Below are 26,388 nucleotides of genomic sequence, written 5' to 3'. Positions count from 1 at the left end.
TCTAGTTCACTATAGTACCGGCAAAGCATCGGTTGCTACATCACTCGCCGAGTTTCACTCGCCTGGCTAAGTGCGTCACAGCCTTGTGTGGTCACGTGACCAAGCCTCCTACACTTCTACGTCACTGCCCAACCTCGGCGCCCAGAAACCGAAACCGAAAGTTGTCCACATCAAAAGGCGATATTAAATTATTTAGCGAGAATACATGAATTTTGGTGCGTGCATCATGCTTCCTGGAGCTATAGGAAACACTTACATCAAAGAACGCGCAAGCCACAAACATGGTGGCACCACCCCTTTAAGTTGAAGTACACAAGCGTTTTCACATTTCACTCCCTTTGAAATGTGGCTAGGATCGAACCTGCGACGTCACCCAGCGTTCAACAGTTCATTCAGAACATTATCAGATACTAGCCACTGTGCCGCTGAACATGCACATCTCTCCAAATTTACTGACCTTAATCAAGGTGAATGTTTTTGTGTCAATAGGCACCGCTTAAAAGTTTGGCACAATAGGCCCACCATTTTTCTCGTTGCTGCAATCTAATGTAGGGTCAACTGTGCACAGTGCCAGCAGAATGTTCCTGTTCCTGAATGATTGGGAGTGCGTTGCTTCTTGTCTTGACTACAGTTGTGATGTGGTCCAGACCTTACAGCACCTGACGGACTTGATTACAAACGGTCTTGTCCACTCCCGCTGGTGAAGCTGTGTGCACAGATTGATTGTTGGATTTTTTTTATCCCTCTAGCGGAACCAGGTCCTGATAGTCGAAAGCATACAATAGCAGTTCTCAGGACAAACACTAATGCCACCGGTGTTTGACCTGTCATGCACACCATGATGTGCTGTTTCTGCAAGAACTGAGCAAGCTTGCACAAAAAGGTGCTTGTGTGGTCCTTAGCCAACATTTCGAGAATCATCTGTTTGGCTTGCCCATTTGTTGCTGGATTCAACGAGGCACTTGGAACTTGCTTAATCCCCGCTGGTCTGCCCATCGAGGACAGCCTTTCCTCCAGCCAGTACCCACCAAGAGTCCCTGCTAGCCCCAAACGCTTCCACCCCTTCTCCCCTTACTCCAGGGCACTGAGCCGCAAGGGTTGCAGAAGACTCCATCTTCAAGAGCCACCTATCCATTTTTCTTCTAAGACTTGCTTCATTTCTGTAGAAACAAATGACAAACCATAGTCTGATGCAAACTTCTCGGGAATGCCTAACGCAGCAAATATGCTGTGCAACTCTTCAATAAGTGTGAAAGCCTTTTCTTTTCATGCTTTGCACTTTGAGCCACTTCCTCCAGCATCTACTATTGATTCATTGGGAAATATGAATGAATGACCTGCCACACTTTTCATGAAGGGAACTTTAAGGGCTCGTTTCTTTGTTCCTTAGTGAAAACTAACAGATAGTGAAGCCAAGGAAGGTAAAGGGAACGTTAATTGTACTGTTTTAATTATATTGAGGTAAGTAGGATAAAAATGTGAATAAAGTTGTCTTTTCTTCCACTTTACCTTATTCGCATTCACATCTTAATTACCACAATACAATTAAAACAGCACAATTAACGTCCCCTATGCCTTCCTTGGCTTCATTATGTGTTGCTTTTCATTGAGGTTGTCACGCTTTTGCTCCACACTGGGTATGGTGCCTTGATGGGTGCTCTAGAATGATGGCAGTAGGTGGCACAACAGTTGACTTTCAATATGCTTGTCCACACCACGCCACCAAAGATAGCTGCACTTCCATTGCCAATATTCCGTGGTGATTGCCAACTTGAGTGCATGTCGAGTCTTTACTACACCATGTGATCTCCAGATCGGGAATCCCTCTTGCATGGAGAGTCCCCGCGGGCAGATATACAAGTGTCGTACACATAGCAGATGCTTCAGTTGGCTGTCCAAGACCACACTGCCTACTAAGCATCGGATCTTGTGTTGTCAACCTCATGAGTTGAGCGGTATGAGCTCTGCCTGTCAGCAGACCTTATCCTTGCTCAACTGAAGTGCTAGCCTAATAAGTGCACCAGCATTTTGATCTAGATAGCAGAGCTGACAGACAAGGGTGTGATAGTGGGAGGGTATGTCATCCGGGGAGACAAAAATTGCAGCACGACCTGCTTTTCAACCACAATTCTTAAGAGTAGCTGATCACACACAGCCCAGATAAATGATCACAGGCACACAAATCATGAAGGGCACAAACTAAAAAAAGATCTCCAACGAAAGAAAGAAGAAACTTCCTCGCAGACCCACTGTCAAGACGATCAAGCTTTTGCAATGCTGTGAAGACTGCAACACTGGATCTCAACTCATAATAAAAACACTCCCATTGATAGTCAGAGCTCAGTGGTGCATTTCTCTCCCTGTTCTTGTTCCACTACAAGTTCTTGTGTACCTCTGAACAAGCCTATACTCACCAATGTAAGTACTTAGTGAAAACTGAAATGACAAAGCCAAAGGAATAGTTTAAAACCATACGAATCTCGCTTACCTCCCCTGCCAGAGTTACGTCCCCTGACCCCCCAAAAAGCATGTTCGTATGTGTAGCAGTACTTGTGCTGAATAATATGCAGTTGCAAATGCTCCTGTTCATAGTGTTTAATACTAGTCTTTGATTTTGTGCTGGATGATGGAATTCCACGAGTCAAAATGAGGGCAACGGCCAGCCGAGTAAACGACCACATATGTTCGTTCAGGTGGTTCTCATCAATGGGAGTAAACTGCTAGCTCTGCTTTTAAGAATAGGCATGGGCTCGACCATTGCTGCACAGCTCATTGCAGAGAGCCCAGTTCAAGTGGGAACATTACCCCGAGGCCCGATCCTTCAAGAATGGTTTTGATTCCTGAGCAGCCATACGCAAGCTCCTCCGTCACCAGACAGTGGCTGGAGAGGCTTAGACTGGGGCCACCTGGCAGGAAAAAGAGGGTTGAAACACCACGGGCACGTCAATCATCACACTGCTTGGCATGGCTGCTTTCTCTCCTCGACCTAGATTAGTGTTGATGGCCTCAACAAGTGCTGAAGGTTTGAAACTTGTTTTCACAGTGAAACATGCGCAGTGAAAAGCTTGATAGGTTATACACAAAATTAAAAATGTTCTCACCATGCATAGTTTAGTAGCATCTGCAAGAGGCGTGTTCAATAACAATCGCTTAAAGGGAAAGTAAAATAACATTTCAGACCACACAGTTTCCTTATACAGTGGTTAAATCAACCTTGCTGGAATGCAGATTCTGGACAGACAGGACAACGGTATCGACATTTGTTGATCACCTATAGGCACAATGACAACGAATTTGTGCCAGGCATAAATCATCTTTTTGTGAACATCAGTTACATAGAATGTAAACTACCATCTGTCACCTGAGAGAATGGAAAAAAAGCATGACAAATGTTTCAAATGGTAATACCCTAAATAGTAAACACATAATCAGACAGTAGTGAGAAAGCTAATGCAAGTTAAAGGTGTAATATTAACAACGGTGTTCCCATCGTGAGGAGAAAAAGAGCCCTTCCAGGCAGGTTGCTTGGTTCACACCACCAGGAATAAGACCTAAGGACTACAGGCAGATATAGCCTAGGCTGCCGGCAACCTGCTCCCCCTAAGAAATAGCTTGGGAACCTTGCTACCTGCTCAGAGGAAAAAACATCATATGAAGAGTTTTGTTGCAAGAACTACAAGATTACTGCCAAAGAGATCATTCTTATTACTGAAGCAAGGCATGTTGTTGGGCCAGTCGGTTCATGGATTTAGCAACGTTTTATACTGCGTGAGGAAGAGAGGACGAAAACAGGAACACAGACGCACACAAGCGCAAAACTAACTGAAGGCGATTATAGGTTCTTCAAAACAACAGAACAAAGAACAATCGCAATGACACTGTTAAAAACAACAGCGAGAACGTGTGTGCGTCATGTACGCGGGAATGACCTGATGTGTCAATCTAATAATTCTATTTCATTTCTTGATAGTGATATGCAAGCAGAGCTGACACAGCTATCTCCCCTTTTTGCAATATGGAATGCCTCGATGACTTCCCTTTCAGTTCTAGACTTAGCCTTCGATAGGAATTTAGTCTTATCTAGATGAGGCAAAACGTTTTGACAATCGCATCTCTTGCAAGGCAAGGTTGCTGCCAATGCCACTGTGCAAGGATAACTGTGCTCCTGTGCACGCTTATTGAAACACCAGCTGGTTTGGCCTATGTAAGACCAACCACACGAAAGGGGTATCTCGTAAATAACGTTAGGAACACAGCTAGTGAACTTCATCTGATGGTTCTTCTTGCATGAAAGCTGTCGTCTTGTTCTTGTCAGAAGTGGGCACACTTTTTTATGTTTGCAAGGTGCCGAGAAGACTGCGCAAATCCCATACTGTTGCACAACTTTCTTGACGTTGTGGGACGGACAATGCAAAGGCATGACGAAAAGTGTTTTTTCACGTATGTGTTACTGTTTTTGTCCTGTCTTTTTTACGCAGTTTAAAGCTTTGCTAAATTTCTTGTTACAGTATGTGTTTATTTCGTGTATGTACATTCCATGTTCCTGTATGTTCCCTCTTGCACCTGTACCTTTACAATGTGGTCTTTCAGATAACATCAACTTTTCTTGCGCAAACTTAGAAAAGAAACTGAACGCAGCGAAGAAAGACATACAAAACACATCAGCGCAATATCGTTATCGGTATTGACAATGTCATCAGTTTTGCTAAGGCACACAAAAGATGAAAGAAGGTCTCTCTCCTTTCATAACAATGCTGTACACGCATACGGTGGCACACCAAATTAAGAAGGTTGCTGCAAGGTACAGTGTGAGGACGGTCTTCACTGCGCCAAAAAAAGCTAATAGAATTGTGCGCAAAAGTAAACGGTGACCACAACAGGAACAAGGGTGGAATGCGCTTGACTACACATGCAAAAAGATTGGTTGGATGCGCAAATAACGTCATGTAAAGGATCACACTTTCCTGCGGAGCTCACTAGGTTGGACCATGAATTCTCCACGCAAACCCTTCTACAGAAAGTTCATGATAGAAATATCTTGTGTGAGTCGCTTATTTCATAAAGAATGTCCTTACTGGATTCAAACCATTGATAACTTGTATTGGACGGTACAAGATGAAATGGTGTATCATAGAGCACAGATTATGTGAGATATTGGATTTAAAGAGCACTGACACCGGGATCGAAAAAGCTAACTTTACACCAACGGACTCATGAGTCTACTCACTCAGGCTCCCTCAGGCTCAGGTCAAACCACGAGTCAGTCTCAGCATAAGACGGCAAAAAAAAAGTGGAGCTCACTCAGACTCACTCAAATAATGTATTTTCTGCTTGGGGCTCACTCTGACTCAGACTAACCAAAACTTTCCTCAACCAAACTCACTCGGACTCAGACTCACCAAAATTTTAACACGGAAGTGTTTCATGCTGGGGTCCACCACGGCTCCAATGACGTATTTCCGTCACGGAAATGACGTTGCAAAATATTAAGAATAACAGTGGGCAAAGAAAAAAACCAGAAGAAAAAGCTCCATCACCGGGAATCGGAACTTACGACCCCTCGCTCCACAGCGCGCAGCGCGAAACGATTCGGCCACGGACGGTACGTTCTTCACAATGCTAACGGCGAGCTAATTATATACACCATTTGCTGGTGGCAGTACTCAGAGATCGGCGTTACAGAGTGTTTTCGTTATCACTAGCGAGATGGCGCGAAGGGCTCGACGAGCGTAGAAGAGTGCGCGTGAAAGGTCGTCGCTGTTGCGACGAGCGCCCGCATCTACAGGGCGTGGTCGCTCGTGTGTGCGCTTATCTCGTGATCGCGGTGGTTTGTACGTCTCGCGTTGATCTGAGTACGGCTCACGGCTTGAGTCTGAGTGAGTCTGGCTGAGCAATGTGCTGGTGAGTTTGAGTCCGAGTAAGTTGGGTTGAAAAAAAGTTTAGTGAGTCTGAGTCCAAGTGAGTCCGGTTGAAGAACATTCTGGTGAGCCTAAGTCCGAGTGAGCCCTCAGAGCAAAATTTATTTCTTGAGTGAGTCTGAGTGAGGTCCAATTTTTTTGCCGACCTATGCCAGCCATTGAGGCCATTCTCAAGACACCTACAAAGCAGCTTGTCGCACACTTTGCTGTGGCCCTGCTGTCAAACAGCGGTGCCTTGATAGACTGGAGGCTTTCACTTTATGCTTAGGCCTGTGACACCTTAAAAACCTCAAAGCGATATGTTTAGAATTTTAGGTGGCAGGTTAACCCGTGTGGGATGCACAAGCAATGTTCAGGACTGATGAACTCAAGAGCAGACATGGATACTAGCTTACGGAACCAAACAACAAGTATTTAATTATGAGCAAGGCATGGGCAAATAGACAAATGAACTAAGAGGAAAAATGCACAACAAAAAACACACCAACCAAATGTTCCAGAATCTTGGAAGTACAAACAAGACAGTATGTTACAAACAGAAATAAACACATTATGAAAAACCGACTGCTCTTGAAATTTTTAAATACTCATACAGACCGAGCCTGTGAGTAGGGGGTGACACTCATCTCAAGGCATTGTGTCATGAGGCAAGGGGCCCAGCGCAGCACTGCATGCGAGATGGCTCAAGGACCACAGGCACGTGAACTGTTCCACTGCAATATAAGGGCTAGCGTGCTGAGTGGAAGGGTCTCCCATACGAGAAGGTGGCACCACCGGTGATGCCTTCCAACTGCAGCCAACACGCTTGTCTTCAAGGTGCCAACCACAGCAGTTACATGCCTCATGTTTTGCGAAGGTGGAAACTTTTTCAGAATTTGCATTTTAGACACTTGTCTGACCATATGTATGGTGTCCCTTGTGTCGAGCATACACATGGCTTATTCATGAGTAGAAGCAAGATAAATCCTAAAAAAAGCTTTTATGACATAAAATTATGCATTGCAATAAACGTATGTGTAGTTCACAGATGTACAAAAATAAGTGCACGATGTGGCGTCAAATGGAAACATGGAGGGAATAGTCACCTTTGATCCAGTCTCGCCACGCACGCTTTTGAGATCTCGCTCGCTCATCAACATCAGTGTCTTAAATCGTAAGTAACTCCTCGTGTAACGGGCTGACATCCAGTGAATCTGATTCGGCAGTTGAGCGGCGATTCATAGGAATTGCCGCTAAACTGACTTACAGCAGAGAAACCAAGTTCTAGTGGGCAACACCACCAGATGAAGCCGGTTCTTGAAGCTTCCACTGTTTTTCGTATGAACAACTTGAATACCAACATAAAAGGTGCTCAAATGCGAGTAGGATTGTGCCCATGGAAAGAAAAGCTTAAGACACGAGTGTGACTTCGGTAGGCGTTCGAACATCTTTGCTGTATATGATTTTCATGTGCCACTTTCAAAGTTCCACGATATTTTCCCACTGTTTCCCATCATAAACACAGGAGTGTTAGCCTGGGAGTGATGGCTAACACCTGGGAGTGTTAGCCAGCAGCACTGGCTAACACTCTCGGGTTTACATGCACAGAAAATGCCAATCAAGTCAATGGGAGGACAACCGCCACTGCAGCTCAATTGAAGTCTAGGGTTTGACAAAAACTCGTCTGGAGAGGCAAAATCATGGTTGAAGAAAACGTAAGCTCGCCAACTAAAATAAAACAACAAAATTGACATTTCGGCACCCAGTACGGTTGCCTTGTTCAAACTTTAATATTCGAATTCGCTTCGCACCCAAATTTTGCTATTTGCACCAGCTTTAATAATTACACTCAAATCTCATAACAAAGTCGCATCTGACTCAAAAATAAGTTCATTATATCCAAAAATTCGTTATAAATGTATATTTGTAACGGTGTATCCATGACAAGACTATTCTTCATTTACTTCGTTATAACCAATAATTCGTTACATCTGTGTTCGTTATATCGAGGTTTCAGTGTATAGTGCGTCTTTCTATGGCTTTGTCTTGCACCTCTGTCAATTCTTCTCTATTTAGATGGACGCAGCAGGAAAAGTGTTGCTGCAAGTTTTAAGACAAAGGCACTTACAGACCTTCAATTATCTAATAAAAGAGCTTAACAGTCTAGTTTGTAGCAATTACTGCCTGTGCCACTAGTACTACCAGCTGCCAGACGAGGTGCATGCAGATCAGACAAGCGCACATTGTCACTGTAGTTTGACAGCGTGATGGCCGAGTGCACCACACAGAAAGGAAAAAAATATTACACATGTCGCATCCACTGCAACTGTCTGCTCTTCCAATAAATGCAAAAGGCTGGCAGGTGAAACTGTCATGATAAGCAATGATTCTATGCTGAGATGTCATGGGATCCAAACAGGAGCAAATCCAAGTCTTTTCAAGGGAAACACCGTCTTTAAAAGATACACAATGACTGCACTAATTAACTCTTTCGCTACGGACCCATAGGCCATCGGACACGGAGTTCCGATGATTTCAAATCTCCCGCAAAAATTGTAAACTCGCGCTTTACGGGCACCTAACGCCATCTAGCCTAAGCTTGGCCAACTAACTTTCCACTCTCACCTTTCTTTGTTTACATTTCGCCGGCTTGAGCCGCTCCCACGAGCGCACTTTGAACGGAATGCGGTTTCGTTTTACGTGAGAATGGCCGCCCGTCCCCGCCGCGCGCTGCGACAGCCGATTGCTGCTGCAAGCACTTCGGCCGCTTCTAGCGATGATTTTTTCGATCTTAGTAGTGAAGACGACTCGAGTGACGATGTGGAAGCTTCAGATTCGAGTTCGGACGATGACACTCCAGATCAGACGCCTCAGACTTCGACAAGTACTACCAGGTAAGGTTCGTTTTTGACTTCGCGCTGCATATAAAAAAAAAACGCACTTGATATTTGACGACTACGGTATCCTTTCTTTGCTTAGGGTCTCAACAACCTACGGCAAGGATGTTTTGCCAAATGCAGCACGCCGTATGAGATTTTCACCCACAAGACAGCCTGATGCTCATGTTGCAGCAGCGCTACGGAGTGACGTGCGTCACTTCTCAAGGGCACTTGATTTTTTCCTTTTGTTTTTTACGACAGAAGTGATCCAGAAGTTATGTGACAACACAAACAAGTATGCCTGGATGCATATCTTGGACAGACAAACGTACGCTCGCCGGGACGGCTCCTGGGAAGAGGTAATGCCACTTGAGATGCTGAGGTTCATCGGACTTATCCTCTACATGGGTGTTGTTGATGTACCACGGCTCCACATGTACTGGCGGACGACTGGAATATTTTCAGGCCTTCTCCCACCAAATATTATGAAACGGGACCGATTCTTTGCGTTGTTATCTTTCCTAAGTGTAGGGGACCCGGAAGATCTTGCGGCTGCAGCATCTGATGGGAAGACTTGGAGGGTGTCATGGCTCCTGAGACACATAAATCTGCAGTCACGAAGTTTGTTTCAACCACAGCGCAACCTTGCGGTGGATGAACGCATGGTAAAATCAAAAGCCAGGTCAGGAATCAGGCAGTACATTCGGGACAAAGTGACGAAATTTGGATATAAGCTGTGGGTGCTGGCGGATTCGAATACTGGCTATACAATTAATTTTTTTGTGTACACTGGAAAACGAGAGGTACCAGGACCCCACGGATTAGCGTTTGACGTAGTGACTCGGCTCTGCACAGAGTATCTCCATCAGGGATATAAAATTTTTATGGATAGCTTTTATACATCGGCAAAACTTTTCGAACACCTCCTTGAGCACAAGACTCTTGCCTGCGGGACCACTCGCAAAGATCGTCGGGGCTTCCCAAAAGAATTGAAGGATGCTACGTGGGAACGAAGGGCACAGCGTGGGGACGTTCGCTGGATTCGGGAAGGCAACATCCTTTTCATGCAATGGAAGGATCGACGTTCTGTGTGTCTGATGAGCACGATGCACACAGCAAATAGGCATGTTGTTGCAAAAAGGAGAGAGAAAAGGGGGGGCCAGTGGGTTGTGAATACCATAAATAAGCCCCTCCTTGTTCATGAATACAACACCGGAATGCTCGGCGTGGATAAATCAGATCAGATAATTGCCACGTACAACGTACTCAGAAAGTGCGTATGTTGGTGGAAAACCCTGTTTTTTCATGCTGTGGACATTGCATGCGTAAACAGTTTTATTTTGTTTCAGGAGCACCAGAAAGATAATCCAAATGTCGAAGAACTTTTCAGAAACAGAAACTTTGACCAATTGGCATTCAGGAAAGAACTGATTCAACAGATACTATTTCAATACGATGAAGTTTCTCAAGGACACGCCCCTTTCTCACCCCCCTTCTCACCTCTAGATCCTGTTCGGCACCAGCCGAAAAGAATGGAAAAGAGAAGTAACTGTAAGCTCTGCTACGAAAAAACAAAAACGCAAAACAGAACGAACGTATTCTGCTCGACCTGCAAAATTTACCTTTACTTCCTGCCTTCCCGAGACTGTTTTGCCGAGTGGCACAGTCGTCGGAGCCAGTAGGTTGATGGGCCGAAAGAAATTGTTGACATGCTGCACTGGATTTGTGTTTATACTAGAATTATAGCTAAGAGAACTAGTAACAATTTGTACATTTCGGATTTCTCAAAATAATTTTTTCACTCTCTACATTCACCATTTTGTGAAGTGCTTGTATAACTTCTTGTACGTTTTTTGTTATTTGACAATTAAATTTTCCAATTCTGTAAGTCTCATACCAAAGTGTTATATATGTATAAAAGGCCGAATCAATAAGCTACCATTTCATATATTGCAATGCTATATGTGCCTTTTTTTTCAAGAGAAATAAATTTTATTGTGAAAGCACCAAAAAAGTGCCGTTTTTCCGCCGTAGCGAAAGAGTTAAAGGGGTACTGACACAAAACTTCGCGGCCGAGATAGCCTGCTGGATCGATTCCCGTGTACGTGCGTGTACCATCTGCAAAATATCGACAGCGAATAAAGCTTGGAAGGTATTTTATGTGAATTTTGAAGTTTGCGAGCGCGATCCAGCATTATAGGCCGCACCTGGTGCATTGACACCCTCGGAGGTGACCAGAGGTGACACCCCCACTTCCCCTACGTACCGTATTTACTCGAATCTAACGCACACCTTTTTTCAGGTAAAATGGGTCCCAAAATCGCATGCGCGTTAGAATCGAGTACCAAAAAAAAAAAAAAAAAATCTCGGTTATCGCATTGCCATCGGCATTTCCAAAATGGCCGCCTCCTACGCGCCTCGGCCATTTCGGCCATTTCTGCCATTGTCATCGCATCGCATCGACGACATGGAAGTGCCGACTCCCAACGACTCGACGAGTGCACCACGATGCCGCATTTAAAAGAAAAGTGATTGCATGTGCGGAGACGGACGGAAATCGGGCCGCGTCGCGGTCGTTCGGAGTTCCCGAAACGTGCGTGCGAGACTGGCGCAGACAGAAAGAGAAGGTTTTTGACAGCAAAGCCTCGCGGAAAGGTTTCAGTGGACCGAAGCAGGGCCGGTCTCCCGAAATCGAAGAGCTGCTCGCCGAGTATGTGCTTGAGCAGCGAGCGGCTCAGCGGCCCGTGACGACAGATGTGCTCCAGGTCCGGGCAATGCAGTTAGCCTTAGAAAAAGGGCTAACGCGGAGCGACTTCAAAGCAAGCAGGGGCTGGCTCACAAACTTCATGAAGAGGAAAGGCTTTTCCCTTCGAAGGCGCACAGGCATATGCCAGAAGTTGCCTGATGAGTATGAGGAGAAGCTTCGCAGTTTTCAGAGGTTCGTCATAAACTTGCGCCACAGCAACGGCTACCAGCTTGGTCAAATCGGGAATGCCGACCAGACGCCTCTCTACTTCGACATGCCTGGCACCACAACCGTCGAGAAGAAGGGGACGAAGCAAGTGCGCGTGTTGACATCCGGCCACGAGAAAACTAGAGTGACGGCGATGCTTTGTTGCACCTCAGATGGGCACAAGCTTGCTCCGTACCTAATATTCAAACGGAAGACGCTCCCGAAAGGAGTCGTCTTCCCGAGTGGTGTAATCGTGCGAGCCAACGAGAAAGGTTGGATGACGACGGACCTGGTCGCGGATTGGATCGATCACGTCTGGCGGAGGAGGCCCAGCGCCGGTTTGGGCCTGCGAGCGATGCTCGTGCTCGACGCATTCAGATGCCACCTCGACCAGCGGATCAAGGACAAGCTCGCCGCGTGCAATACGGACCTTGTCATTATACCTGGCGGCATGACATCACAGCTTCAACCGCTCGATGTCTGCCTCAACAAGCCGGTGAAGGACAAGATGCGGGCGCTCTACACCGACTGGCTGATCAATGGCCGGCACGATTTCACGCCAAGCAACAGGATGAAGCGCGCCTCTCTGCAAGACTTCGCTGGATGGGTCAAGGATGCGTGGTGTGCGATACCATCAGCCATGGTCATCAAGGCCTTTCAGAAATGTGGCATCTCGAATGCCATGGACGGTACCGAGGATGAGATGCTCTGGGCCGTTGACAGCGAGAAGGAGTTGTCCGACAGCGACGAGGACTGATCTGTTGGACCGTTATGCGACTCGTATCGCCGCCGTAGTGGTGACAGTTTTAGCGGGAAGGCCCGCTGTTTGACTTTGTGTTTTATTTTTTGAAACTTTAAATGTTCTTCTGAATGTGCGAAGGTTGACTCCTAGGGACTGTTTTTGTGTTTTTTTCCTGTCATGAAAAATGGGTGCGCGTTACAATCGATGTTTAACTTTTTTTTTTTTTTTTTGGCCGCGGAAAACTGGTGCGCGTTACAATCGAGGGCGCGGTAGAATCGAGTAAATACGGTAACCGTTGCAGCCGGTACAAGTTATGATGACGTCGTAGCCGCCATTTCTGTTTTGACGCGCTTTCCCGACGAATCACTCCTCGCCAGCGTGTCAAACCTGAAGTGATTCGCCACGTCGAAAATTTCTTCCGTCCCCGTCGCAAGAAAATCGTCGCCATCAGACGACGATGAGCCCGACGACGACGACAGACCGCACGGAAATGCGTCACTGTTCTGTGTGCTCACATGACCCGAGCGTTTCACTCGCTAGGTGGTGATAGTTGCACTCGGCGGCTTATCGTTTTGGAGCTCTGTCAAATCGAAACTGAGGCTGTGTCGGTAATGAGGAGCTTGTAATTAATTATCTGTCGTGCGCTGCAGCAAACGATGTGCCGTATTATGACTAACAGGCCCCCAGCAACACATTGCAGCAAAAAAACGCGGGGTGAAAATTTTTGTGTCAGGACTCCTTTAATGCTCGTGATCAATCAAGCTCTTCAATATTTGTTGTACCTTTGGCATGTCTCCAGAGCAATCAAACGTGTTGACATGAAAGACTCCACGAATTAATAACCTCAGTGGGAAAAGGCACGAAATAGGACGGATGAAATGCTGTTGTCGTTTACATCCTTGCCTTTCGCACTGTCACAAACTTTAAAACATATCACCAAGTTGCCCACAGAATTGCTCTCCGAATTTCGAAGTTTGTCCTATGCAATGTGCTAGCACTGTACACAAATTTTAAGGCATCCGACTCCCCTCCCTTCCCTGATCCACGCATGAGCGCAACACAAGTTTACATGTGCTGCCTACTCTTGTTCCACAACAATCAGTACAAAAAAATGCAGGCGATGACCTCGCAAAGCTAACTGCAGCCCCACTTCGTGAAGCGAGGCTAGGTTGGTAAAGTTGCAAGGCTCAAGGTGGCTTTGAGCTACCTTTCTTGATGGAACATCTTTATGTATTGCAAGCACAAAAGGCACTCCACAAAAAGAAGCGAGCTTTGAAATCACAAAATAAGGTTGAGATGAGGTCTGATCCCGAACCCTCTTTCATGAATGAACTGCCAAAGTTCGCATAGATTGCTGAAGGAAAACTGTGGCTATCTTGGAGTCAACCCAACTGTGCTGTTTTGGGTACCAAACAGAACATAAAATTGGATAAACAACAATGCTGCTGCTTGCCATAGTTTAATGACAAAGGTTTCTTGTTACAGCACAGGATTACATAAGGATTTATGGAATCATAACTGTATCAAGTGCACTGTCTGTTTAAGCAGCAAGATATTTGCAAAGGCATGTGAATGGTATGGCTAGAGTGTACCAGAACAGGGAGAGTGCTCGGAACGGCCGCAGCACCAATGCGCAGAAAGTGAAGCCAAAAGAGGGTCAAGCTGCATATGGTGCTGCGATCGGTAGCCTGCAATGTGTCGTTGAAGAGTTGTACGTGGCTCCACCAAAGTGGTGCAGATGTAGAATGCCCGCTTCCCACTTAAGGGGGGACGTGGATCCTAAAATTTTTTCTTTATTTTTGAGTCAATATGAACTAAACTTCACTGTCTTGACCAGTTTTTTATGCTGATTTCAAATATGTAATTAGTTTTTTAATAGCTGCACTAGTTGAAAAGATCTCGAGGTTCGAAAAAATAATTAGTGCCTGCTTCTTACGGGGCTTTTAGGCAATTTCGACCTATTAAAACCAATATGTAAGTGCATGGGCCCAATGCCCAGATCATGCTGTAGGGGGTGATGCTATTTTTATTCCCTTGAAAAGACTGTGAAGGTCAGAAAACAGATGAACACTCACTGGTGGTTATTTTTTCTGATTCACTCTCATTAGTATCTTTAATTAAAATTTGTAAAATGGTGCTAGAGTAATGGAAATAGCATCACCCCCCAGATCGTTTCAATACGAGTAAAATGATACCAAATTTGTGATTTTTACTCAGCAACAACATGGAAAAAAACCCCGTAAGGCTGAGTGCGTTGAGCAAAAATATCAAACTGAGAAAAACGCATTTGAAGTTTCAGACAACTGTAACTTTTGTGGAAGTGCAGCCACAGCACTAGTGGTTATATCATTTGATAGGTTTCTTCTTCACGAGAACAGCCATACCAAATATGTGACCATGACCTGCCAATGTACTGGCAAAATCTTCTTATAAAGCCACATAGTGCACCCAGTACCAGAGTGATAAACTCCACCTTTAGCAATTCATAGGCCTGTACCAATTCCTTGCAAGCTAAAGAAATACAAAATTTGTCTATGAATGTGGCTTTGCAACAGGCAAATAAAATAGACAGAGAAATTAAGTCTAAAAAGCACGTGGGTTATTTATTAAACCAAAAATCAGTTATTATTGTCCAGCAATAGCACTTGGCTCAACAGCAGGCAAGGGCTGTACTCGGGGTCCCCTGCTGGTTTGTGTAATTTTGAAAGTCTGTGCTTGGTGTCACTACTGTATAAGTGCTCCTTTTGCAACTTCCAATGTCAGTTTTTAACCTTCTCAAGGCTGTGGAGCACAAATCAATTTCCCAAAGTGTAACACGGCGTCTCTGCAATTTCGGTGTTGCTCTGTCAGGTCGTGGTTGAAGCGACTACCGTTGCACCCTTGCCGACAGTATTTGTGGCCCTAATTTAATGCATTTCACTTCAAATGACATTAATTATTTTAGCACCACTACCACCAGCTACCTTCTACGAGAAACGCTTCTCGCGCGAGTCGCACCTATGATAATGAAGCACAGGCTTTGAATGCAGCCTATACCCTCTGCCTTGAAAAAGGTCACTGCTTGAGCCGTACTCGGAACGAAGCACAAGCCCAAAGAACGTTTTTATCACGGATAAGTCCACGCGGATAAATTCTGTGCCATTTTCCTTGCCGCCGTTCAGCTTGAACTTCCGCTGCTTCGTTGCGCGCTGCGATGCCAAGCACTCCTCCCGTCGCCGTATTTCCCGCGCACTCGGCAGTCCCGCATAGTATGCCATACGAACGCGGTTTCGAATGCCACTGAAGCGTTGCCTAATGATCCGATGGCTGCATCTTGACCAAGGGGAACCGGGCAGTTCTCGTAGACTCGACGCTCCGGTAGCGACAAGTAGTTTCGGCATCGCGCCCTCGTACGCTTCGCGCGTCTTCTTTACACGAGAATCTCCGGATGTGCCAGCACAAAATAAGGTAACTGTGTGTCGGCGGGCCGCACGAACGCGAGCGTAAGCAGAGGAAGATGACACTTGTAACAACACACGAGCACACGACACCGGCAACACGGCAGCCGTGAGCGCAAAACAAAAATACAAAAACAAAATGGCCGCCTCGGGTTGCGCCAGCCAATGGGAGGCGCAAGAGAAGGGGCTCGCCTCGCGCGCGCGCGCTCTGGCCAATGAGCGTTCTACAACCACCCTTCGGAAAAGCGCGGATAGCGGCCGTTCTGTTGCAGCGACGCCATTTTGAAACGCCGCAAAATGTACACAAAGAAAACAGCTTCAAAACAAGCCAAAGATGGCGGCGATCAGCCAGCTGCTGCGCCCGCGGCGCGCGCGGGAAGTTTGAACAAATTTTGCCTTTTGAGATGCATTTTGCGGCTCCCGTGGCGTCTTAAAAATAAGTTTTAACCCATTTCCCGGGCGAAATCGGCGATAATATTTTGAGGGCAGCTGCTTAGGGGTGCAAACATGCCTAAAGTGCGTTTTTCTCAAAACTGATTTTCTGTCCATTTTTTACTATTCTAAGACCCGCGTCCCCCCTTAAAAGTCCCAGGTTCGAATTGCAGCTACAGATGGAGTTTTTATTTTTAGTGCCACTTGTTACAGCTGTATTGGTTTTCTTTTTCTTTTTTTTCCTTAAAACTACCTTCAGTTGCTACGCATTGTCACGAAAAGTAACGCGAAATGTGAAGTAAATACAAGAAACCTGACAGTGAGCGTAAATATTGGCAGTGCTACCACACGGGATTCAACAAAACCATAAAGCGCGCAGTAAGCACACAAGCCAACGGCCTTCTATTCAACTGCCGGAAAAGAAATTTCATTGCTTAACGTCGCACACTATGATTTGGCTCTGCTATTGCAGTATTCAAACCTTCACAGTTTCCTGCCGACCAAATGTCGACCACTTTCAGTTTTTCTTTTGCTGCGACCCAGCGGCCGGCAACCGAGGGCAGCGCATCAAACACAGGTAGGCCAAGCCTCCTATTTGCAAAAATCTCACAGGCCACACTTTTCTTTACGTTGTTGAATCTCACGCGGTAGCGCTGCGAATAATTACACTCACTGTCAAATTTCTTGCATTTTACTTGACATTTCACGTTAATTTTGTAGCAATACGTAGGAAGTGAAGCTAGTTCTAAAAACAAAAAGAAAACAAGTGACACTAAAAATAAAACACCACCATGTACAGCTGCAAGTCGAACCCAGGTCGGTCTTTTACGGGCAGCAGGCATTCTAACTCTGCACCACTTTGGTAGAGCCATGCGCAACTCTTAAATGACAACAGACTGTAGGCTAAAGATCGCAGCGCCACAAGCGGCTTGACCCTGTTTTAACTTCACTTTTCGAAGCTCATTCCAAGCACTACCCTGTTCTAGTACACTCTAGTACGGCTGTCTTGCATTGCATGCATGACTTGGGTAGGGGCTCTTGGATCGGAGCGGTTTTAAAACAATCCTTCCACTGAGAGTGTCTGTACCTTGGCACCCAAAATACTGACACTGAATCCCTACCAACTAAATGAAAGAGAGAAGGAAGTGAGCACTGACCATACTTTGCAGGAATGGAAAGGTTCATCAAACCAACTTCAAAGGCCTTCTTGACAATGTCCCAGGGAAACTGCACACAGAGAATATAAAATGTCTTTCTAAAATACAACTGGACAAGAATCATCAAACATACGAAATTTAAAAATGTCCCTGGATCTGTCTAGTACTTTAATTAATAAACAGCTCCATAATTACAGTGATGGCCTCAGCCAAAACATACCAACACACTACTTTGAAATGCATTCAAATAACAGCAGGCCACTAAGTTCACAATCAGTCTTGATTAATTGAAAAAATCGTAATTCTAAACAGAATGCCAAATTTCAATGTGTACCTAGTTAGCAATAAGTTAGAAGAGCTTTGCAAGACATGCCTTAGGCAAACCGGCAGGAGATGGAATAACAGTCCACTTTATCAAAAATAAAGGAAATATTACGGGGTGTGTCCCACATAAAAACCGACAGAGAATCCCAACTATTCTTGCTTGAACATAATTTTTAAATGACATAGCAAAACACCCCTATACACAAGCGTAGACTGCTTATAACGCAAGTCACCAGAGTCGCGAATATCCACAATATAACCAAAACAACATTTTTCAAAGGCTGCATGTGTGCAAAACATGACGAAATGGCAGCCACGCTATTCTGACAATCAAGGCATGCAACTAGGGTGTAAATTTGCATCCACTTCAATTCACAAATGTTGAACAATTAACGTCCGCGGACCTGCAGTGCTGACGTAATGAATGCAGGCAAAAAAAAAAACAAGCGCCGTAGCGGAAAGTCACTAAGTTTTGGGACCTCCTCCTTTATGTGGACCCTACTGCACAGGAGCTAGTATACGTCAAATGGCAATTGCAATTCTGCACGTTTTGATTTTTCGGGTGCGTGTACGATGTCGAAAACAGTGTATTACAAACCACCACTCGAGTGTTGCACATCCACGCCCTCATTTTCATTGAAAATGCAAGTCACTCCTTCCAAATGCAACAATTGCTAAACGTTTCGTCGACTCGGCATCAAACTTTAATCGTCTGCGGCCCCTATCGATGAGACAGCTAGCACTTGTTAGGCACAGCGCACAGGTTGCAACTCAGCATGGCATCGCGGGAAGCTTGGCAAAGACAGCATAGAGATCGGGCGCAGAAAAGATTGCACTCACAAGCTAAACCAAGGGCACCACACATGAAATGAAGTTTTGGTTCGCGGTCAGAAGAACAGCTGCAGCAACTATCCTGCAAAAGTCTGCCAAGCTTCAACACTTGTCACCTTGGCTATGAGCGGCGCTGACTAACACTCCCACGGATTACACGTACAGAAATACCCAACGAAGTGGACGGGGAAGCACCTTCATTTTTAGCTTGCTTGGTAGAGCATTGGATGCTTAATTCGAAGGTTGTGGGTTCCGATCCCATTGACAGCAAAGGGTCCACTTTAATTGATTTGCATTTACATCATAATTAAAACACTACAGATAAAGACAACAATTTACGTCTCCTACGCTTTCCTTGGCTGAACTGTCTCTTCTGCATGGTTATGCATATGTTTTTTGTAGGGATGGGCGAATATTCGGACAAATATTAAAGTATTCGAATTCGCTTCGATACGAATTTATATTATTCAAAATTTCGAAGTATTCGAAATGAACGAATATATGTATTGTTAAGCTGTTTATTGGACGGCACTCGGCGACAATGCACTATGGCGACAGTCAAGGCAAAAGCACGGGCTCCGAGCGCGAGCGGCGTTTAGAAGAGGACGACCCACTAGGAGCCGCTGGAGAGCGCAACCGTGAAACAGTACCAATTGCTTCGCCACAATTACCCCGGGCACGAAAAGGGAGCCGTCCGGCGACCTAACAGCTCGTTACTATGAGTGGGTCATAGTAGGCCTTGAGGCACTCCACGTTGACTATGTCGCGCCCTCGACGGCGCATGTCCGAAGCTGGTTCGATGGGTTCGATCAGGTAGTTGACCGGGGATGTGCGCTCGACAACCCGGTAGGGGCCTTCGTATTTCGGCAGTAGTTTTGAAGAGAGGCCGGTTGCAGTGGTCGGGACCGATAGCCATACGAGCGCTCCGGGGAGGAACGTGGACTCAGAAGTGGTGGTGCCACCGCGAAGGCTCTTCTGCCGCTCTTGTTCGTGCGTTGTAAAGGCCTTTGCAAGCTCGCGACACTCTTCAGCAAGCCTGGCTGTGTCAGAAATAGGCGCACAATCAGATGGATCCGGCTTGTAGGGTAGTATCGTGTCAATGGTGTGCAACGGGTGCCTTCCGTACAACAGGAAGAAGGGTGAAAAACCAGTAGTGCTCTGAGGGGCGGTATTATAGGCGTAGGTGACGAAGGGCAGAATGGCATCCCAATTTGTGTGATCGGCGGCGACGTACATTGAGAGCATGTCGCCGAGCGTGCGGTTGAAGCGTTCGGTTAGGCCATTGGTCTGCGGGTGGTAAGCAGTAGTTTTGCGATGAACAGCATGGCACTCTTTGAGAATGGCTTCGACGACTTCCGACAAGAAGACACGGCCTCGATCGCTGAGAAGCTCCTGGGGTGGACCGTGACGCAGCATGAATCGGTGTAGCAGGAAGGAGGCAACATCACGCGCTGTAGCCACTGGGAGCGCAGCGGTTTCGGCGTATCGCGTTAGATGGTCAACGGCGACGATGGCCCAACGGTTACCAGCCGACGTCAGAGGAAGTGGTCCATACAAATCGATGCCCACGCGCCCAAACGGACGGTTAGGGCAAGGTAATGGTTGTAGACCGACTGGTGACACGTGCGTTGAAGGTTTTCGGCGTTGGCAATCGAGGCAGGAGCGGACGAACTTCTGCACGTAGCGGTACATCCCTCGCCAGAAGTATCGTTGTCGAATGCGGTGGTAAGTTTTGGATACCCCAGAGTGCGCGCATTGCGGGTCAGAGTGGAAGGACTCGCATATTTCAGCATGCAGACTTCGGGGTATCACAAGTAGCCACTGACGGCCGTCGGCGTTGTAATTGCGTCGGTGCAGTAGGTCGTCACGAATGGCGAAATGGTGGGCTTGACGACGCAACGCGCGAGTGGTTGGTGTTGTCGACGGATCAGTGAGCAAGTCTATTAGCGAGGCGATCCATTTATCCTTGCGCTGCTCCGTAGCGATGGTGTGAACATCGATAGAAGAAACAGCAGTGTGAGATACTGAGCAGGGGGCATTGTCGTCAGGCAAGGGGGAGCGCGAGAGGGCGTCGGCGTCAGCATGCTGGCGTCCGTTGCGGTACAGCACGCGGATGTCGTAGTCTTGCAGGCGAAGTGCCCAGCGGGCGAGACAGCCCGAGGGATCCTTCAATGACGACAGCCAGCATAGTGCGTGGTGATCGGTGACGACATCAAATGGGCGACCATACAAATAAGGTCGGAATTTTGTAAGGGCCCAGATGATCGCCAGGCACTCTTTTTCCGTGACAGTGTAATTGGTCTCGGCTCTAGTAAGCGTACGACTTGCGTAGGCGACGACATATTCGGGGAACCCTGGTTTGCGTTGCGCAAGAACAGCACCGAGGCCTACACCGCTGGCGTCCGTGTGTACCTCCGTTGGGGCCGTAGGGTCGTAGTGGCGTAGTATGGGAGGAGACGTCAACAAACGACGGAGCTTTGCGAACGCGTTGTCGCATTCGGACGACCACGAATGTAGGGGCCCGTTACTTCCAAGGAGCTTCGTCAGCGGCGATATGATGGTGGCAAAGTTGCGTATGAAACGTCGAAAATAGGAGCACAGTCCTACGAAACTGCGCAGTTCTTTGACGGACGTAGGTTTGGGAAATTCGGCCACGGCCCGAAGCTTGGCCGGATAGGGAAGGATTCCGTCCTTGGACACGACGTAGCCTAGGACTGTCAGCTGCCGTGCTGCAAATCGGCACTTCTTCAGGTTCAGTTGGAGGCCGGCGTTGGTCAAATGCGTCAAAACATGCCGCAGACGTTGAAGATGCGTGGAGAAGTCCGGAGCGAAAACGACGACGTCGTCCAGGTAACACAAGCACGTGTGCCATTTCAAGTTGCGCAGAACGGTGTCCATCATGCGCTCGAAGGTCGCGGGCGCATTGCACAGACCAAACGGCATGACGTTGAACTCGTACAAGCCGTCGGGCGTGACAAAGGCTGTCTTCGGTCGAGCGTCATCAGCCATGGGTACTTGTCAGTACCCCGAGCGCAAATCGAGAGATGAAAAGTATTCTGCTCCTTGGAGGCTGTCAATCGCGTCGTCGATTCGCGGCAGCGGATAAACATCCTTCCGAGTGATCTTGTTGAGCCTTCGGTAGTCCACACAGAAGCGCACAGAACCGTCCTTCTTGGCAACGAGAACAACAGGAGACGCCCACGGGCTGTCCGAGGGTCGAATAACATCGCGTTGAAGCATATCGTCGACTTGCTCATTAATTACCCGACGTTCTGTGGGAGACACGCGATATGGACGTTGCCGCAGTGGTGGTTGGGTGCCAGTGTCGATGCGATGCGTAACAGCGGACGTGCGGCCGAGAGAAGTTTGCCCGACATCGAAAGAAGAACGAAATTCTTCCAACAGGCACAGAAGCTGGGAACGCTGGACCGACGTAAGGTTGTCAGCAATGGAGGGACCAAATACATCCGCGGGTGAGGAATCAGACGTGGAAACGGCACTGATGGTACGGGAACTGGTGCAGTGCGAGTCATCGGGTGCGTCCAGAACTTGTGCGTCTTCGAGGGGCTCCACTCTGCTGAGACATTCCCCTCGCACCAATGTAACAATGTGTGGGGATGGGTTGGTAACAAAAATAGCGGTGCTACCCTGAGTGACTTGCACGGTAGCGAAAGGTACCAGCAACCCTTTCCTGGTGCAAACGCAGTCAGATGGCGAAAGGAGTGCAATGGTGTCGCAGAGACCGGCGCAGTAAACTGGCACAGCCGTCGACGAGTTTGGAGGAACTTTGGTATCGTCTTTGACGAGGGTCTTGGTGGATGCCGATGGACTGTCTGCCGGCGTCAAATGTGAGAACGGTGAGAGTTCGAGGGCGGCTGGTGCGCAGTGAATTATGGCGTTGTGGCGGGAGAGAAAATCCCACCCCAGAATGACGTCGTGGGAGCATGCAGCAATTATGATGAACTCGACGTCGTACAGAACGTCCTGAATGACGACGCGAGAAGTGCATACTGCTGTAGGCCTAATACTCTGGGAGCTGGCGGTACGAAGGGACATCCCAGAAAGTGGCGTCGTCACTTTTCGAAGTAATCGGCTAAGTTTTGCGTCCATAACTGATACGGCGGCTCCAGTGTCGACAAGGGCAGATGCGCGAACACCGTCCACAAACACGTCTATGACATTCGATGGACTTCGCCGAGGGCTTTTACAGTTCGATAGCGTCGCAGCCCTTGCCTCGTGGACTGCGACGACTAGTTTTCCTGCTCTCGTGCGACAGAACGTGGCCGCATTGGTGACAGTGAGCGACGGCGTGGAGACGGAGAGCGGCGAGTGGATGGAGCTGGGCGTGACGTCGGCGACATAGGCGGGTCGTAGAATGCACGGCTGGACTGGCTGGTGGTGGGTGACGCGACTCGAGGCGGCTGCATGCGATGGCAGTAACGGGCCACGTGACCGGCATAACCGCATGCAAAGCAGATGGGCCGATTGTCGGGTGTGCGCCATCGGTTCGCCGGGGCAGGTCCCACCCACGTCGCAGGATGTGATTGACGGGGCGGCTGCTGAAATGACTGCAAGGTGGGTTGCAGTCGGGGCCTAGGGATGACGGCAGCATACGTAGCCGGCACGCCCGCTTCGAAGGACGGAGGTCTAGTGGCGGCTTCGGCGTAACTCAACGGTGCAGCCGCAGGGATTGCCTGGTGCGTCCTGGCGACAACCTGAGCGTAACTCTGCGGCGCAGGAGCCGGAGGTTGCTGGTGGTACTCAGGCATCACCTCCGCGATTTCCTGCTCAATCGCTCGGCGGATGGGAGGAAGAAGGGTCGTCGACGACTGTTGAACGTGCGGCGGGTGGGCGAAGGCCAGGAGAGAGAACTGGCGCGCGATTTCCTTCACTTCTGCCAGCAGCGTGGCCTGGTCAGGTATGGCCGCCAAGCCAGCAAGCTCTTCGTCGCGTGATGGAGAGCGACGGGTCATCGAACGTTGCCGGCGGAGCTCCTCGTAGCTCTGGCACAGTGTTATGACCTCGGCCACGGTGGAAGGGTTTTTAGCGAGCAACATGGTGAAGGCATCGTCGTCAATGCCCTTCATAATGTTCCGGATCTTGTCAGACTCGGACATGGTGCCATTGGCTTTCTTACACAAGTCCAGGACGTCTTCGATATAACTGGTGAAAGATTCACCGGCCTGCTGAGCTCGTTCGCGTAAGCGGTGTTCTGCTTGCAGCTTGCGAACTGCAGGGCGGCCAAAAACGTTGATGACGGCGGTCTTGAAATCCGACCAAGTCGCAAAATCGGACGCGCGGTTGTTGTACCACAAGCTTGCTACTCCCGCGAGGTAGAAGACCAAGTTGCTCAACTTGCCTGTTTCGTCCCATTTGTTGGGTACACTCACGCGCTCGTAAATTGCGAGCCAGTCCTCCACGTCGGTGCCATCGGCGCCAGTGAAGATAGGTGGATCGCGGATGCGTTGGACACCGGGACATGTGGTCGGTGTGGGAGGCGGCGTTTGCTGAGCGGCGTCTTGGGGCATGGTAGATGGCAGAGTACGGGAACGAAGCTCCAGGGGCATTGAATGGGAGCACAGCACTCTCCACCAATTTGTTAAGCTGTTTATTGGACGGCACTCGGCGACAATGCACTATGGCGACAGTCAAGGCAAAAGCACGGGCTCCGAGCGCGAGCGGCATTTAGAAGAGGACGACCCACTAGGAGCCGCTGGAGAGCGCAACCGTGAAACAGTACCAATTGCTTCGCCACAGTATGTTTAACCGTACATAACCCCCTGTAAAGGTGGTTTCACTGCAGCGTCGGGTTGCTGTACGGTGAAACCACCCTGCCAGGAGAAATCTGCACTGCCGCAAAGCCACACTTCAAAGTGTACATATTTTTTAAAGAGAGCAGCATTTTGGGCTAGTTGGTGATCCATGACATCAAAGAAATTGCGCGATGAAAACACGGACAGAAGACAAGTACAAACACAGCGCAAACACAGAGTTGCGCTGTCTTTGTACTTGTCTTCTGTCCGTGTTTTCATCGCGCAATTTCTTTGATGATATTTTTTTTAATTTAACAGCGTGTTATATGGGCTTATATGCACTAAGTATAGTAATTTTTAACTTGCAATGTGTTGTACCACTTATAACTCGTACTCTACTGCTATTCAAATTTTGATACCCCCCCCCCCCCCATTCAAGGTTTCTTCCACTTCATTTCAAACCAAAAAATCCGGCAGATCCCACGCACTGTGGGAATCGATGTAATGCGAAGCAGCCAGCAAAGAGCCGCATACATCGCTTTGCTTATTTTTGAGCCGAATGAAATCATTCATGCCATGGCATCTAGTTCACCATATATCGCATGTTTGCCATGCACGCGTGCATGCACAATATGGTATACACCATGCCAATGAAACGTATATTCTGGTATATACACTGCATTACCAGTGATTTATGTGCATCACGCACTCCTGTCATGCAATACCAATTTTGGTACATATCCAGTTATCTAAACGGCCGGAAGCGCACCATAACAGTGTCATGTAAATCATACCGTACATGACATGCATAACATAATTTGCATGTTAGAACCTGTCATTTATGTTTGTATATCAAACGAGCGAAATGGCCGCAAGTCCACCATGAGCATGGCATGTAAATCATGCCATACAAGACATGCATGTCATGATTTTCATGTTACCACCTGTCATTTATGTTAGGCATACATTCGCGTCACGCAATGCCAATTTTGGTGTATATCGAGCTAGTGAAACGTCCGCGAATGCACCATGAGCGTGGCATGTAAATCATGACATGCATATCATGGTTTTCATGTTTCCACCTGTTATTCATGTTCTTGATACAGTCACATCGCGCAATACCAATTTTGGTGCATATCAATCTAGCGAAATGGCCGCGAGCGCACCATGGGCGTGCCATGTAAATTATGCCGTACATGACACGCATGTCATGATTTTCATGTACCACCTCTAATTTACATTCGTCATACAGTCGCGTCGTGCAATACCAATTTTGGTGTATATCGAGTCCACAAAACGGCCGCGAATGCACCATGAGCGTGGCATGTAAACCATGACATACACAACATGCATGTCACGGTTTTCATGTTACCACCTGTTATTCATGTTCTTCATACAGTCACGCTGCGCAATACCAATTTTGGTGTATATCAACCTAGCGAAACGGCCGCGAGTGCGTCATGAGCGTGGCATGTAAATTATGTCGTGCATGACACGCGTGTCATGATTTTCATGTTACCACCTCTAATTTACGTTCGTCATACAGTCGCGTCGCGCAATACCAATTTTGGTGTATATCAAGCCCGCGCAATGTCCACCAATGGACCATAATAATAATAATAATAATATCTGGGGTTTAACGTCCCAAAACCACGATTTGATTATGAGAGACGCCGTAGTGGAGGGCTCCGGAAATTTCGACCACCTGGGGTTCTTTAACGTGCACCTAAATCTAAGCACACGGGCCTCAAACATTTTCGCCTCCACCGAAAATGCAGCCGCCGCGGCCGGGATTCGATCCCGCGACCTTCGGGTCAGCAGTCGAGCGCCATAACCACTAGACCACCGTGGCGGGGCCACCAATGGACCATGAGCGTGGCATGTAAATCATGACATGCATGTCATGGTTTTCATGTTACCACCTGTTATTCATGTTCTTGATACTGTCACATCGCGCAATACTAATTTTGGTGTATATCAACC

At 47.6% G+C, this 26,388-nt stretch overlaps 1 protein-coding gene across 2 annotated transcripts in view; it reads right to left on the bottom strand.

Moving 5' to 3' along the window:
* Nucleotides 1-26,388, bottom strand: part of LOC119390334 (probable medium-chain specific acyl-CoA dehydrogenase, mitochondrial) — a 142,478-nt gene that overhangs the window by 82,092 nt on the left and 33,998 nt on the right. Inside the window, exons 4-5 of one of the 2 annotated variants that reach the window (XM_037657960.2) lie at nt 17,498-17,567; nt 2,806-2,906 (exon numbers count right to left, since the gene is read on the bottom strand). In XM_037657960.2, coding sequence (XP_037513888.1) covers nt 2,806-2,906; nt 17,498-17,567 — 171 coding nt within the window. The remainder of the gene's footprint in view (nt 1-2,805; nt 2,907-17,497; nt 17,568-26,388) is intronic. The other variant, XM_037657954.2, reaches the window with a different exon arrangement.

The sequence above is a fragment of the Rhipicephalus sanguineus genome, chromosome 1 (assembly GCF_013339695.2).
Source record: "Rhipicephalus sanguineus isolate Rsan-2018 chromosome 1, BIME_Rsan_1.4, whole genome shotgun sequence".
Taxonomy (NCBI): Eukaryota; Metazoa; Arthropoda; class Arachnida; order Ixodida; family Ixodidae; genus Rhipicephalus; species Rhipicephalus sanguineus.
Note: the sequence above shows the minus strand (reverse complement) of the source record. Positions and strands in the feature narration are given on the sequence as shown.